The sequence below is a fragment of the Gymnodraco acuticeps genome, unplaced genomic scaffold (assembly GCF_902827175.1).
Source record: "Gymnodraco acuticeps unplaced genomic scaffold, fGymAcu1.1, whole genome shotgun sequence".
Classification (NCBI taxonomy): domain Eukaryota; kingdom Metazoa; phylum Chordata; class Actinopteri; order Perciformes; family Bathydraconidae; genus Gymnodraco; species Gymnodraco acuticeps.
The window spans coordinates 1-16,838 of NW_022990574.1; the positions used below are offsets into that span (position 1 = coordinate 1).

General features: G+C 43.2%; 1 protein-coding gene across 1 annotated transcript; it reads left to right on the forward strand.

Annotated features, from left to right (window-relative positions):
* Positions 1 to 79: 79 nt before the first annotated feature.
* On the forward strand, positions 80 to 7,468 carry LOC117553820 (D-aspartate oxidase-like). Its single transcript, XM_034227889.1, is given in 5 exon segments — positions 80 to 251; positions 2,131 to 2,239; positions 2,307 to 2,483; positions 6,381 to 6,855; positions 6,857 to 7,468. Coding segments are annotated over 5 exon segments (1,026 nt in total). The 3' UTR covers positions 6,950 to 7,468.
* The last annotated feature ends 9,370 nt before the right edge of the window (positions 7,469 to 16,838 follow it).

Below are 16,838 nucleotides of genomic sequence, written 5' to 3' on the forward strand. Positions count from 1 at the left end.
GATGCTTCAGTGCTGGAGCACAGATGCTTCAGCTTGGGTCCCAGGGTGATGCTGTTGTTCCCTCTCTCTCTGCAGGGTGATGGGTGGTGTTCGGGTGGTGGTGGTGGGGGCGGGGGTGGTGGGTTTCTCCACGGCCGTGTGCATCGCGGAGAATCTTCGCCACGTCTCAGTCACCCTGCTGGGGGAGAAGTTCAGCCCCGAGACCACGAGCGATGGAGCCGCCGGCATCCTGTTCGCCAACCACAACCCAGGTGAGGATTCATTTCTTATTTTTGACACAATGGGCTCACAGGAACTCAGATGCACCTAGGATGCTCAAAAGACCACACACACACACACACACACACACACACACACACACACACACAACACACACACACACACACACACACACACACACACACACACACACACACACACACACACACACACACACACACACACACACAACACACACACACACACACACACACACACACACACACACACACACACACACACACACACCACACACACACACACACACAGGGGGGAAACGTGGCCCGGAGATTAATTGACAGACAGGCCCACTTAATTAAAACCCTATGCATTTTATGTTATTTTGGACCATTACTCATAAAGTAATCACATTACCTGAGCAGCCCTTGAGTTGCCTAGAGCAAAATAGTTACAGTATATATTTAGTGATTTTAATGTTAACAGATCTTTGATGCAATAACATCTGGACCCAATTTACCTGACTTGACGCATGGAATAAAACATGGGCGTACTAGGAAGCATCCTCAATGTGGGTGAGACAATTTAACAGGGGGTGTGGGCAGGTGGTGGACCTCACCTCCTCTAGGGGGGTCCGGGGGCATGCTTTTTTATTATTTTTATACAAAGCTTATTTACATAGGAACGTCACTGGTGTTACGTGTTACCAGGAAGAAGAGTAACACCAGGGACAATTTGGAGAAAACACTACAATTTTAACAAAATGGCTGCCATGTGTCAGACCACATACTTTATGAGCTTCAATCAATATCAAAATTGTTTAAACTCTTCAATACATTTTCCCATTCCAATGTTCACCCCTAGGGCTATGCAATGAGTAACTATGACAGACTTGAAAGTACGTAACTTTGAAGATAAAATGACACCTTTAACAAACAAAGTAAGAAGTATCTGACTTATGTCTTTGTGCCTCAAAGGATCTCTTGTTACAGGAGGCACTTCAGAGACAGTTCATTACTTCAGAATAAAAGCGTTTTGTGTAGCAGCAACACCAATGACGTCATTTTGGGTGACTGACATTTATTGGATATTATTAATAATGATTTGCGTTTTTTTTACCATTTCAGTGTTAGCCTATATTTAATGTATGTAATGTTATGTAAATATGAATGCGATTTATTTATTGAAAAAAAAGACATTTGAATGAAAACTATAGGCTCCACTTCCACGTGATCAAAGTGACAAGGCAGTTCCTTGAACTTGGCATTTTAAATCAATTGCAATTTTTTTAATTGTTTAATTTAGTACCATTAAGACAATCTCTATTTATCCAACATATAATGAATGTGAGTATTAGGTCAACGTCATGTATTTTGGTGTCTGCAAAAGTAAGTGACAGCACTTCCACCTTTTCTGTAGAATGACCCAGCTACACGCTATGTAAGGGACAATGTGCAGCGAGGCGGTCATTATGGGTAAAAGAGCACCCGACAGGCGGACCAGGGAGCCACACGCGAAGCGGTCTTCATCACAAATGATTTTATTGACTTAAAAATGATCGTAATTCTTCCGCTAAGAAAAAATAAACTTCTTTCCACGACGCACCAACGGCTGGAACTGCGACAACAACAACTTTACGGCAGCACTGTCCAACTTTGTTCACAGTTTCTGATCCACTAACAAGCCCCTAAACTCCGCAGAGCTCACCGTGTTCTGTTCACCTCCTCTCTGCCTTCTTCTTTTCATTCATCTGACGTCCAGCGCTCCGTCTTTTCCTTTCTCTCTCTTGATCCTCTTTAGCAACGGCCATTAGTCCTGGACAGCGGTCTGTTCTACTGCACGTGTTCTGAATTGACCAATCAGAATTGAGTATTCAACGAAGCCATGTAATAATAAATGATATTCCCCCCTCAGATGTCCCAGTGGAGCAGCAGAGGCGCTGGTTCAAGTCCAGCTTCGACCACCTGCGGCTCATCGCTCAGTCTGAAGACGCTCCGGAGGCCGGCGTCATGCTCAGCTCCGGGTCAGTCAACCACTAAGTCTTATCAACACGTTGAATATTCAGTATGTTTAACGTCCTCCTCCTGCAGCTGGCAGATCTTCCGGGACGTTCCTGAAGATAAAACTCCGTACTGGTCCGACCTGGTGCTCGGGTTCAGGATCATGACGGAGCGAGAGATGGTTCGATTCCCGGAGCATCGGTTCGGACAGGCGTTCACCACCATCAAGTGTGAGTGCAGCCGCTACCTGCCCTGGCTGGAGAAGAGGTAACCGCGCATTAAGACCATTATAATCAAAGAAAGCTTATTCATAAAGCATTCACACAAGAGACAGAGCTCAAGGGGCTTCATGTGGAGAAGAGGTGAGACATGCGATCAACTCTCAGTCGTTAATCATACATATTAAATATAAATACAGGTAAGTGCAGTTACATGTTTTGCCCCCGGAAGGAGCCAATTAGGACAGATTGGGACAAACCACCTGCTTCATGTCAAAGGGGGGATTTGTGAGTGTTCTTTGTGTATTCTGTTCATATTGGGTTGGCCCAGCCACTTTAGAGGACCCTTGCTTTGTCATTAGCAGGTCCGTTTGTTGAGGGAACAGCTGTTAAGTTGATGGAGGTTTTATGGGCCTAGTTAGAGATGATTGGTTTATAATGTTGGTTTTGGATTTTTGGGTTAATAAAAAACACAGTTTATTTAAAGGTCACCTGTTGTGCAAAATCCACTTCTTCATGTCTCTGAGGAGTCTCTTTACACAGAGGGGACATATGTCTCTTCTACATCAACATGTGTCCCCTCTTCTTCATGTCCCTTCTACATCAACATGTGTCCCCTCTTCTTCATGTCTCTTCTACATCAACATGTGTCCCCTCTTCTTCATTCTCTTCTTCATCAACATGTGTCCCCTCTTCTTCATGTCCTCTCTACATCACATGTGTCCCCTCTTCTTCATGTCTCTTCTACATCAACAGTGTGTCCCCTCTTCTTCATGTCCCTTCTACATCAGCATGTGTCCCCCTTCTTCATGTCCCTTCTACATCAACTTAGTCCCCTCTTCTTCATGTCTCTTCTACATCAACATGTGTCCCCTCTTCTTCATGTCTCTTCTACAATCAACATGTGTCCCCCTCTTCTTCATGTCTCTTCTACATCAACATGTGTCCCCCTCTTCTTCATGTCCCTTCTACAACATCAGCATGTGTCCCCTCTTTCTTCATGTCCCTTCTACATCAACATATGTCCCCTCTTCTTCATGTCTCTCTACATCAACATGTTCCCCTCTTCTTCATGTCTCTTCTTACATCAACATGTGTCCACCCTCTTCTTCATGTCTCTTCTGCATCAACATGTGTTCCCCTCTTCTTCATGTCGCCTTCCACATCAACATGTGTCCCCTCTTCTTCAGTTCTCTTCCACATCAACATGTGGTACCCCTCTTCTTCAGGTCCTCTTCACAGCAACATGTGTCCCCGTCTTCTTCATGTCCTCTTCTACATCAACATGTGTCCCTCGTCTTTCATGTCTCTTCCACATCAACATGTGTCCCCTCTTCTTCATGTTCCTCTCTTCTACATCAACATGTGGTCACCCTCTTCTTCATGTCCTCTTCTACATCAACATGTGTCCCCTCCTTCTTCATGTCTCTTCCACATCAACATGTGTCCCCCTCTTCTTCAATGTCTCTTCTTACATCAACATGTGTCCGCCGCTTCTTCTTCATGTCCTCTTCTACGATCAACATGTGTCCCCCTTCTTCTCATGTCTCCTTCTACATCAACCATGTGTCCGGCCATCTTCTTCATGTCTCTTCCACATCAACATGTGGGTCCCCTCTTCTTCAGGTCTCTTCTACAATCAACATGTGTCCCTCTTCTTCATGTCTCTTCTACATCAACATGTGTCCCCTCTTCTCTCCATGTCTCTTCTACATCAACATGTGTACCCTCTTCTTCATGTCTCTTCTACATCAACATGTGTCCCCTCTTCTTCATGTCTCTTCTACATCAACATGTGTCCCCTCTTCTTCATGTCTCTTCTACATCAACATGTGTCCCCTCTTCTTCATGTCTCTTCTACATCAACATGTGTCCCCTCTTCTTCATGTCTCTTCTACATCAACATGTGTCCCCTCTTCTTCATGTCTCTTCTACATCAACATGTGTCCCCTCTTCTTCATGTCTCTTCTACATCAACATGTGGTCTCTTTTCTTCATGTCTCTCTACATCAACATGTGTCCCCTCTTCTTCCATGTCTCTTCTACATCAACATGTGTCCCCTCTTCTTCATGTCTCTTCTACATCAACATGTGTCCCCTCTTCTTCATGTCTCTTCTACATCAACATGTGGTCCCCTCTTCTTCATGTCTCTTCTACATCAACATGTGTCCCCTCTTCTTCATGTTCTCTTCTACATCAACACTGTGTCCCCTCTTCTTCATGTCTCTTCTACATCAACATGTGTCCCCTCTTCTTCATGTCTCTTCTACATCAACATGTGTCCCCTCTTCTTCATGTCTCTTCTACATCAACATGTGTCCCCCTCTACTTCATGTCTCTTCTACATCAACATGTGTCCCCTCTTCTTCATGTCTCTTCTACATCAAACATGTGTCCCCTCTTCTTCATGTCTCTTCTACATCAACATGTGTCCCCTCTTCTTCATGTCTCTTCTACATCAACATGTGTCCCCTCTTCTTCATGTCTCTTCTACATCAACATGTGTCCCCTCTTCCTCATGTATCTTCTACATCACATGTGTCCCATCTTCTTCATGTCTCTTCTACATCAACATGTGTCCCCTCTTCTTCATGTCTCCTCTACATCAACATGTGTCCCCTCTTCTTCATGTCTCTTCTACATCAACATGTGTCCCCTCTTCTTCATGTCTCTTCTACATCAACATGTGTCCCCTCTTCTTCATGTCTCTTCTACATCAACATGTGTCCCCTCTTCTTCATGTCTCTTCTACATCAACATGTGTCCCCTCTTCTTCATGTCTCTTCTACATCAACATGTGTCCCCTCTTCTTCATGTCTCTTCTACATCAACATGTGTCCCCTCTTCTTCATGTCTCTTCTACATCAACATGTGTCCCCTCTTCTTCATGTCTCTTCTACATCAACATGTGTCCCCTCTTCTTCATGTCTCTTCTACATCAACATGTGTCCCCTCTTCTTCATGTCTCTTCTACATCAACATGTGTCCCCTCTTCTTCATGTCTCTTCTACATCAACATGTGTCCCCTCTTCTTCATGTCTCTTCTACATCAACATGTGTCCCCTCTTCTTCATGTCTCTTCTACATCAACATGTGTCCCCTCTTCTTCATGTCTCTTCTACATCAACATGTGTCCCCTCTTCTTACATGTCCTCCTTCTTCGACATAAAAAAATGTGTCCTCTTCTTTACATGGTCTTCTACCCAACATTTGCCCCTCTTTTCATGTCTCTTCCACATCAACATGTGTCCCCCCGCTTCTTCATCGTCTCTTCTTCAATCAACAGGTTGTCCCATCTTCTTCATGTCTCCCTTGCTACAATCAACATGTGTCCCCATCCCATTCTTCATGTCTTCTTCTACAATCACATGTGTCCCCTCTGTCTTCAGGTCGTTCTTCTACTTCACATTGTCCCCTCTTCTTCATGTCTCGTTCCTAACATCAACATGTGTCCCCAGCTGTGGAAAGAGACTTCTGAAAGTTTCAGGAAACAAAGATTCCTCTCTCCTTTTTGATCCATTTCTATAAAAACCTGTCTGAAAATGAGCTGATCAGATTTTGGCCACTTGATGATGTCATAACGATGTGTTGTCTTGTGTAACCATTAGCCAATCAGCAACAAGGTAACCCCCCCCCCCCCCCCCTTATCACCTGAATCTCCTCTAGAGCTCCATTGAGTTCTTTGTAACCAAATGTCTCTCAGAGGGGCGTGGGGAGGGGCTCCTTGTTTTCATCTAAAGTAACAGACAGAGAATCAGCACTTTGGAAACAGGGCTGAAACAGAGGGGATTATGGGTAATGCTGCAATGACCTGTTTGGTGTTTCAGCCAATCAGAGACAGGCTCTGGATCTATCTGAGTGAGACCTGTGATGAAGAGGATGATACAACAGTAGGAGACCTTTAAGTGTTCCCCCCGCTCTTTCTACCTGTCTTCCTCTCTCCAGGTTCAGGCGTGCGGGGGGTCAGGTGGAGCAGCGCCGGGTCGATAACCTCCAGGATCTCAGCGGTAGTTTTGACGTCATCGTAAACTGCTCGGGCCTGGGATCGCGCTCGCTGGCCGCAGACGTCTCCGTGCAGCCGGTTCGAGGCCAGGTCCTGAAGATGGAGGCTCCCTGGCTGCAGCACTTCATCCGGGACGGGGACGGCCTCACGTACATCTTCCCAGGGATCCAGGGGGTCACTATCGGAGGAACTCGGCAGGGGGGAGACTGGAACCTGCAGGTGGAGGAAAACGACACTCGGGGCATTTTGAAGCGCTGCAGCTCCCTGGAGCCCTCGCTGACACGAGCCCGAATCCTGAGCTCCTGGGTGGGGCTGCGTCCCGACAGGAGGACCCCCCGTGTGGAGGTGGAGAGAGAGGTGGAGGTGGAGGTGAAGAAGGGGGGAAGGAGTGTAACTGTGGTGCATAATTACGGGCACGGGGGGGGTCGGGGTCACCCTCGCCTGGGGGACGGCGATGGAGGCGCTGGGGCTCGTGAAGAAGAGCCTCCAGGGAAATAAAGCCAAGCTGTGAGGGGTTAGAGGGAAACTTAGTCCTGATTTTACAGCCAATAATGTCCCTCAAATAAACTTAGAGGGCCACTAAATCCTGCCTCTCGCTCTAAAATAAACTTAGTCTGCAACTTAGTGTGAAACTAAATCTGAGTAAAACTCTCCCTTAAACTGTTGGATTTAAATCAAATCAAAACTGAAATCTTATTTTCTTTTTTTTAAATGACCCTCATTAAAGCTTTGAAGAAGCACTTAGTTAAAGCCAGGGTAAAAACTTACTGGAGCCCTCGCTGAAACGAGCCCGAATCCTGAGCTCCTGGGTGGGGCTGCGTCCCGACAGGAGGACCCCCCGCGTGGAGGTGGAGGTGAAGAAGGGAAGAAGGAGTGTTATTGATCAAGCTTTGGAAGGAGGGTCCTCGGGTGGAGGTGATGCTGCTGCTTTTACTCACTCTAAATAAACTTGGAGTGCCAAATAAACCTACTGATAACTAACTTTTAACTAAAGTTAGTTTCTTGCTAAATTAATTGAATCCAGATTTGACTGGAAACAACACTTAAATATACTTTGGAGGGGGGGGGGGGCTACTGCTGATGACTCACTAGTAACGATAGAGAGAAACTTAATCCTGATTGCCTAAATAAACTTAGAGGGAAACTAAATAATAAATCAGCTGATCACTAAATCCTGCTTCTACAGCCGGTGACTCTCGCTCTTCAATAAACTTAGTCTGCAAGGACTTGCCTTTAAATGAAGTTAGGGTGAAACTACATCTGAGGTTCACTAACAGAACACTCGCCCTTAAACTGTTGGATTGAAATCAAATCAAAACTTAAATCTTTAAAACAGTTAAAAAATGACCCTGATTTAAAGTTGAGGAAAAGTCGACCTTAGTTAAGGCTTGGAGAAAAAACTTCCCTGAACTAAAGCTTGGAAAAAACTCACATTCCTCAAAGCCTAGGAAAAATGTATATTAGTTTAAATATGAAAACAAATTCTCTTAGTTAAAGCTTTTTAAAAAATGACCCTTTGAAGAAGCCGGGACTCAGTTAAGAATAAAACAACCTAAATATAAGCTTTAAAAAACTGCCTTTTACTAAATGTTGGAAAAGCCACTTAGTTAAAGCATGGGTAAAAACAACCCTTAACTTTGAACAAAAGGACCGACCTTTAAAATACCTCTTAGTTTAAGTTTGGCCGACCCTTAGCGCACCTGCTAACTTTGCACAGAACCTGGTTGACCTGTGGTGTCATTACTGTGAACATCAGTACTGCAGTGTAACATCGCTGACTTCCTGTACACATGAAAACAAGTATCCGCGTTTAACCCGTTCTTAGTTCCCCCAAAACCCCTCCTGTGCATCTGTCATCAAATTACACACATATTTAAGCTTTTATGATCTTTTATTAACAACTAAAGTCATATTGTTCACTCCGCCTCACACTCCGAAAGCGTTGTGTACAAATGAAATGTGTATGAATATTTTTCTTGTGAGATTAATAATGATTACGGCTGTTTTTAAATAAAATGTCTTCTGTTTGGAGCATTAATCTACATGTACTGTATGATGTGAAAGTAGACCCTGTATGTTTACAATGTGTAAAAAATTAATATTTATTAATCAAATGAATAAAAAGGAAGACTCTGTACATGATTTACTGACGAGAAATAAAAAGCTTATATTCATGAAGTCTGGAATTAAAGTTTATGTGAAGACCTGCTGATAGTCGCCTGTAAAAACTATAATATATTAAATAATATGATTAAATACAACATCATTTCATGTAATATGTATGTATTTTAATTGATTTCCCCAATATTAAAAAAAAATAATTGTCATGTTTTTTCCTGAAAATTATTTACCTATTTTGGGCGATTTCTTCTGACATCTTTAATAATAATAATAACTTTAATTGATAAAGCGCCTTTCATCAACCCAAGGTCGCTTAACAAGAAACATATAAGGACAAGACGTAACACAGGGGGCAGAAGTGTTACATAGCAGGGGGGGGGAGAGAGTGAGTTCATGTTGGACAGATGAGTTTTCAGGGTTGAAGATGTTCAGAGAAGGGGCGTTACGGCAGCAGGGATGGAGTTCCAGGGGGGGGGGGGGGGGGGGGGACGCGACACTGAAGGCACGGCCCCCGAAGGTGCGGAGGCCGGAGTCTGAGGATCGAAGGGTGCGGGATGTATGGGTGGAGGAGTATTTGTCATTTCCCAACATTTTTGAAAACACTAACGTTTTTTACCCAAATTACTCACCGATATTTAGGAATTTTTTGACGTATTTTCCTGACATTATCCAGAAGATTCTCATCAGTTTTTAATAATAAAAATAATACATTTGACTTGTAAAGCATCTTTCATTGCTAAAAGTAATCTCAAAGTGCTGCAAGGGCCAAGGGGCGTAATTTACTTAAGACGCCTTTAAAGGGACAGTTAGCGACGCTTTAAAGGGACAGTTAGCGACACTTTAAAGGGACAGTTAGCGACACTTTAAAGGGACAGTTAGCGACACTTTAAAGGGACAGTCAGCGACACTTTAAATGGACAGTTAGCGACGCTTTAAAGGGACAGTTAGCGACGCTTTAAATGGACAGTTAGCGACGCTTTAAAGGGACAGTCCAGTGTCAGGAATTGTCTCTGTCGTGAGATCTTTATTGTTATTATAGTTCTTATTATACATCTGTGGATCTTTAATCTGCAGCGACTCAGACGTCAATAATCTGTAGATGTGCTGCTTTTCTCTGTTTTATACACTAAAGTAAATTCTTTTTTTCACACATTATAAATAATAATATTTATTTTTGTTCAGGTTTTTCTACACAAGTTATTCACCATTTATTTTTAAAAGCACGATATTCAAAAGTAGCTCGAGAGAACAATTTAAAAATAGAATAATCATAAAAGCACTTGTGTGTTTAAAAAATGTTTTAAAAGTCTGTTTCCTTGTCCTTGTGTTATATTACAGTTAATTATATTGTTTGACTCAAACATGAATATTTTTCATTTATTTTCCCAATACTTTTAAAAAACGTTTTCATGTTTCGTTAGAATTTTATTTTCCAGAAAATCCTCCTGAGTTTTGGATCTTAAAGGTCCCATGTCCTGCTTCTCTGGTTCTGACCCGTCCCCTTGTGTTCTGTAGCTTCTGCATGTGAACGCTCTGCAGAGTCTCAAACCCTCAAAGTGCACCGCAGTGACCACCAACTGGCGGCCCGCGGGCCACATCCGGCCCGCCAGACATTCTCATCCGGCCCGCACGACGGGGGTGACTGTGGCATTGGCGGAGTGGTTACTGCGTTCGCCCCCCACCCATTTTTTTTTTTGTACAACGTCTCGTGAGTAAGGTGCAGTACCGGAGTCCAACAGAGAGGCAGCAGCTGCAGGACAGTAGACTGCGTACTGCGAAACCTTCCCTGCCTTGAAGAAGACGTGATCCTTCGTTGTGAAGAGTCTGGTTTGTGCGCTCCGCACCACAGCAGTAGGCCCGCTGCGACAGAGTCCAACAGAGAGGCAGGAGCTGCGGGACAGTAGCCTAGAAGCAGGGTTGGGTTGTAACGGAATATATGTAACGGCGTTACGTAATCAGAATACAAAAATCAAGTAGGCTAACTGTATTCAGCTGGCGTTACATTTGAAAAACGAGTAATCTGATTACAGTTACTTTCGTAAACCTGAAGTGAATACATTTTGGAATACTTATTGGAATTATTGGTGGAAAACTTTCCTCACAAAATGTAATCTTCATTACCGGCAGAACTGTGTGCACACTGCACAGCGCTGCAGCATGTCTGTGAGCGAGAGAGAGATGCAGCTTCTGTGAGGCCCCGCCCCCGCACGCAGATGAGAGAGAGATCTCTTAAAATATATTGAAAGTTAGAAACGGAGATGGTTGGATAAAATGTGCAAGATAACGTTTATGTAGCATTTTTTTATTGTCGAAATTATGACATTTAATAACGGGATCAAATCAAAGTGAATGGCCTGCTGCTGCTGAATGCATGGGGTAAGTGACTGGAACAAGTTATTACATTGTTTCAGATAATAATGATAATTCATTCTATTTAGGGGCGCCTTTCAAAGCACCCAAGGACACCTTACAATTCATAACATATTCTAAGGAAAGGTTTTAAGGCAGTACAAAGAATGCAGTCCGGGTGATGTTTTTGATGTGGGGTGGAGATGAGAGGGAGCTGTCCAGAATGACGCCAATATGTTGTGTTTGAGTTCTTGATAAGCCATTAAAACAGTAAAATACGTGTCTCCTGTTCACCGAAATATACCCATCTGTTATGGAAAAAGAAAGTATTCCAAAAGTATTCTAAAAGTAGTCTGAATACGTAACTGTATTCTGATACTTTCAGAGTATGTATTCAGTAACTGATTACATTTACAAAGTAACCCTCCCAACCCTGCCTAGAAGTGATCCTTCGTTAGCGTGAAGAGTCTGCTAAGCTTTATGCGGTCCACACTACCTGAGCGTGCTCCACTAGCATCCCTCCCCCCCTTTCTGGGCTATATAAAAATCGCTGGCCCGCGATAGTGTCTATTGGACACATTTTGGCCCTTGGACAAATGTAGTTGGTGATCCCTGCGTAGGGAGTAACACTCTGACTCAGAGAAGACCTGTCTGTGCTGCCCCAGAACGCCTCGATGGACATTTCTCTGTTTCCATTGTTTACTTCCTGAGTATGGTGACCATACTCAGGTCCAATCCGTGGAGCTCCTCACACACACTCTCTCAGCCTTATATTTTCTCAGCCGTGGCTCCGTGAATCTCCACTCACAGTTCGCCACACACTCACGTCTGTGTGCTCAGGCTGAGTTCCTCGGTGTCTCGCAGCAACCAGGAAACGACCCCAGTAACGCAGCTCACACTGTCCAGCGAGCCCCCCAACATTCTCCCAACACGGCCCCCAGACCCCACGCAGCATTCTCATCTGTTCGTCTTTACTGGTGTCACTTCCTGGTTGCTAACAAACGCCATTGTAAAACATAATCACTGATGTTCCGCTGTAACGGTGGTGGACCAATCAGAACAGAGTGGGCGAGCTGACCAATCAGAGCACAGTGGGCTCACAGGGGGGGGGGGGCAGGAGCTCCAACAAGCCGTGTAGGACAGAGAGTGAATACACAGACTACACAGAGATGCTGTGAGAAACCAATGAGAGTTTGGAACATTGAACAATGTGAATCTATTCTAGTCGACCTCAACGATGGAGCTATGATCAGGAGAAATGGCCACGGGACCTTTAACATGTTTTAAGACCCATCAGCAGCCGTTAAAGGGACGGTTCAAGCTTAATAAAAAGAAATATAATAATATATAATAATACAATTAATAATAATCTGGAAATGTGTTGCTTTTCTCTGTTTTATACACTAAAGTGAATTTGTTTTTTCCACACATTATAACCTGATATTTTTGTTTTTCATGTTTTTCTCCACAAATATTTTTCCTTTATTTTCCCAATATTTAAAAAAACATTTGGATATATTTTGACATTTTTGACATTTGTTCCTGACATTATCCAGAACATTCTCAAACGTTTTGGATATTAAACCTGTTTGAAGAAGCAGCCCAGTGCCAGCCAGTGTCTCTGATGTGAGATCTTTATTCTGAGTAGTTCTTAGGATCCCTGGATCTTAGGATCTTCAACCTGCAGCGACTCAGACGTCCCGACGCTCTCTTTTATTCCTCTTCAGCTTCAGCCGCCGGGCTTCAGAGTTAGCAGAAACGGACAGTGCGGTGTGTGAGGAGAGGGGAGGTAAACGCTCTGATAGTTCTGGAGGAAACACGGCTGCCGACCTGCGAGGATCCACTTCCTGTTCCTCCGGCTGCAGGAGGCTCTCAGTGACGGAGGAGAAAGTCTGTTTGTCTCGTCCTGAAATAAACAAGTGTTTGCAGATCAGGAAACTAGACACTTGGGAAAGTACTCAGACCCTCCACAGAAGTACAAGTAATACCACTCTACAAAAGCTCTAGATCCTGCCCAGTACCTGTGTCTGGTATCCAGTCAGAACGTGTCTCTCCTGATAGAAGGTAACTCCAGGAGAGACAATGCAGTGAGACAGAGGCTCTTGATTTTAGACAATGCTTCATCTTGTTCAGTCAAAACATCTCACTTTGAGTCGTATCTCAGAGGAAACACTTTATTTACATCTTTATTAGGAAATCACCAGCTAACATCATGAACACAGAAACCCTTTGAGGATTATTCTGAAACACAGCATCTCCCTGATTCTGGTGACATAGTTCAGAATGAGTTTCTTCCCTGCTGATTACAAGATGTGATTTATCTAAACATCCCTTCCTACTTCCAGACATCTCACCAAGCTGATGTTCACTTGTTCTATTGGCAGATCTTTGGACTTCTAGAGATCTCACCAAGCTGATGTTCACTTGTTCTATTGGCAGATCTTTGGACTTCTAGAGATCTCACCAAGCTGATGTTCACTGTTCTGTTGGCCAGATCTTTGGACTTCTAGAGATCTCACCAAGCTGATGGTTTCACTTGTTCTATTGGCAGATCTTTGGACTTCTAGAGATCTCACCAAGCTGATGTTCCTGTTCTGTTGGCAGATCTTTGACTTCTAGAGATCTCACCAAGCTGATGTTCACTTGTTCTGTTGGCAGATCTTTGGACTTCTAGAGATCTCACCAAGCTGATGTTCACTTGTTCTATTGGCAGATCTTTGGACTTCTAGAGATCTCACCAAGCTGATGTTCACTTGTTCTGTTGGCAGATCTTTGGACTTCTAGAGATCTCACCAAGCTGATGTTCACTTGTTCTGTTGGCAGATCTTTGGACTTCTAGAGATCTCACCAAGCTGATGTTCACTTGTTCTATTTGACATGATCTTTGGACTTCTAGAGATCTCACCAAGCTGATGTTCACTTGTTCTGTTGGCTGATCTTTGGACTTCTAGAGATCTCACCAAGCTGATGTTCACTTGTTCTGTTGGCAGATCTTTGGACTTCTAGAGATCTCACCAAGCTGATGTTCACTTGTTCTGTTGGCAGATCTTTGGACTTCTAGAGATCTCACCAAGCTGATGTTCACTTGTTCTATTGACTGATCTTTGGACTTCAAGAGATCTCACCAAGCTGATGTTCACTTGTTCTGTTGGCAGATCTTTGGACTTCTAGAGATCTCACCAAGCTGATGTTCACTTGTTCTGTTGGCAGATCTTTGGACTTCTAGAGATCTCACCAAGCTGATGTTCACTTGTTCTGTTGGCAGATCTTTGGACTTCTAGAGATCTCACCCAAGCTGATGTTCACTTGTTCTGTTGCAGATCTTTGGACTTCTAGAGATCTCACCAAGCTGATGTTCACATTGTTTCTGTTGGGCAGATCTTGGACTTCTAAGAGATCTCACCAAGCTGATGTTCACTTGTTCTGTTGGCAGATCTTTGGACTTCTAGAGATCTCACCAAGCTGATGTTCACGACGGTTGTGTTCTGTTGGCCAGATCTTTGGACTTCTAGAGATCTCACCAAGCTGATGTTCACTTGTTCTGTTGGCAGATCTTTGGACTTCTAGAGATCTCACCAAGCTGATGTTCACTTGTTCTGTTGGCAGATCTTTGGACTTCTAGAGATCTCACCAAGCTGATGTTCACTTGTTCTGTTGACAGATCTTTGGACTTCTAGAGATCTCACCAAGCTGATGTTAACTTGTTCTGTTGGCTGATCTTTGGACTTCTAGAGATCTCACCAAGCTGATGTTCACTTGTTCTGTAGGCTGATCTTTGGACTTCTAGAGATCTCACCAAGCTGATGTTCACTTGTTCTGTTGGCAGATCTTTGGACTTCTAGAGATCTCACCAAGCTGATGTTCACTTGTTCTGTTGACAGATCTTTGGACTTCTAGAGATCTCACCAAGCTGATGTTAACTTGTTCTGTGGCAGATCTTGGTACTTCTAGAGATCTCACCAAGCTGATGTTCACTTGTTCTGTTGGCAGATCTTTGGACTTCTAGAGATCTCACCAAGCTGATGTTCACTTGTTCTGTTGGCAGATCTTTGGACTTCTAGAGATCTCACCAAGTTGATGTTCACTTGTTCTATTGGCTGATCTTTGGACTTCTAGAGATCTCACCAGCTTGATGTTCACTTTGTTCTGTTGGCAGATCTTTGGACTTCAAGAGATCTCACCAAGCTGATGTTCACTTGTTTCTGTTGGCAGATCTTTGGACTTCTAGAGATCTCACCAAGCTGATGTTCACGGTTCTGTTGGCAGATCTTTGGACTTCTAGAGATCTCACCAAGCTGATGTTCACTTGTTCTGTGGCAGATCTTTGGACTTCAAGAGATCTCACCAGCTGATGTTCACTTGTTTCTGTTGGCAGATCTTTGGACTTCTAGAGATTCTCACCAAGCTGATGTTCACTTGTTCTGTTGGCTGATCTTTGGACTTCTAGAGATCTCACCAAGCTGATGTTCACTTGTTCTGTTGGCAGATCTTTGGACTTATAGAGATCTCACCAAGCTGATGTTCACTTGTTCTGTTGGCAGATCTTTGGACTTCTAGAGATCTCACCAAGCTGATGTTCACTTGTTCTGTTGGCAGATCTTTGGACTTCTAGAGATCTCACCAAGCTGATGTTCACTTGTTCTGTTGGCAGATCTTTGGACTTCTAGAGATCTCACCAAGCTGATGTTCACTTGTTCTGTTGGACTGATTTCAAGTGGAAACGGCTTTGATTTCATTGTTGTTGAACTTGTTGTTGAACTTGTTGTTGTTCCAGTGTATCTTCTACTGGATTATTAGTTTATCTCACAGGACGTAAAACAAAACAAAATAAATAAAAGCAGCTTCAAAATGTGTCCGCAGCAATAAATAAATAAGTGCAACATTATTTGAAAAAAATAGATCTATGAAAATAAAAGTATATCTAATAACAAGGGGGAATGTAATGGTGTATTTCGTCTCTAAATCATGTATTTATTTGAATGTATTCTTGTTTTCAAGTGGAAACAGCTTGATTTCATTATTGTTGAACTTGTTGTTGAACTTGTTGTTGAACTTGTTGTTGGAGCAGCTTTTGTTCCAGTGTGTGGTGTTAGTAATACTTGAGTAAATGTACTTATTTATTTCCCACACAAAAAGCTCCTCTGTATATCAGATACCTCTCGTGTTACTCTATTTATCTCTCATGCCTCCACGTGAACAAGATGAGAGGTACTTTATTGATCCTAAATTATTAAATGTTTGCGTTGCAGCAGCATAAAAACAAATAAACAAGGCGTTGCACCGACAGCGACAGCAGGAAGCAAACCAAGTGGCTGAGGCCTGTTTGCTGTTGTGTGACACGAGACAACAAAGTACTGTTGAACAATAATGTAGTTTAATGAAAACTGAGATGATCAACTTACCCTCTCTTCCACACACACACACACACACACACACACACACACACACACACACACACACACACACACACACACACACACACACACACACACACACACACACACACACACACACGCCCCTTAGCTGTGATGAGCGTATACCACGGCCTGTCGTGAGCTATTGCTTAATTATAATAATTTTTATAAACAGCTCTGTGTTCTTATAACATTTTCTCACAAAGTACTTATTTTGCAAATGTAATATTAAACTTTGGAATACTCTAAACACCCTGTGGAGACCCTAAATCTACCCGACCCCTTTTTAACCGCATTTCTTTGTCTTAATATACGTGTAATCTGTTCAATGACGTTGAATATAAAGACGTCCTGTGTTACTGAAACACAGAGGCTTGTTTTAGGTTCATTATACGGTTACATGCCGTTTAACAGAAGCACGTTGCCCATAAACTACATGTCCCACAATGCATCTCATTGTGTTACACTGAAGAGCAATGATTTGCCCCAGACTTCTGCTTTCAGACGTAGCTAATT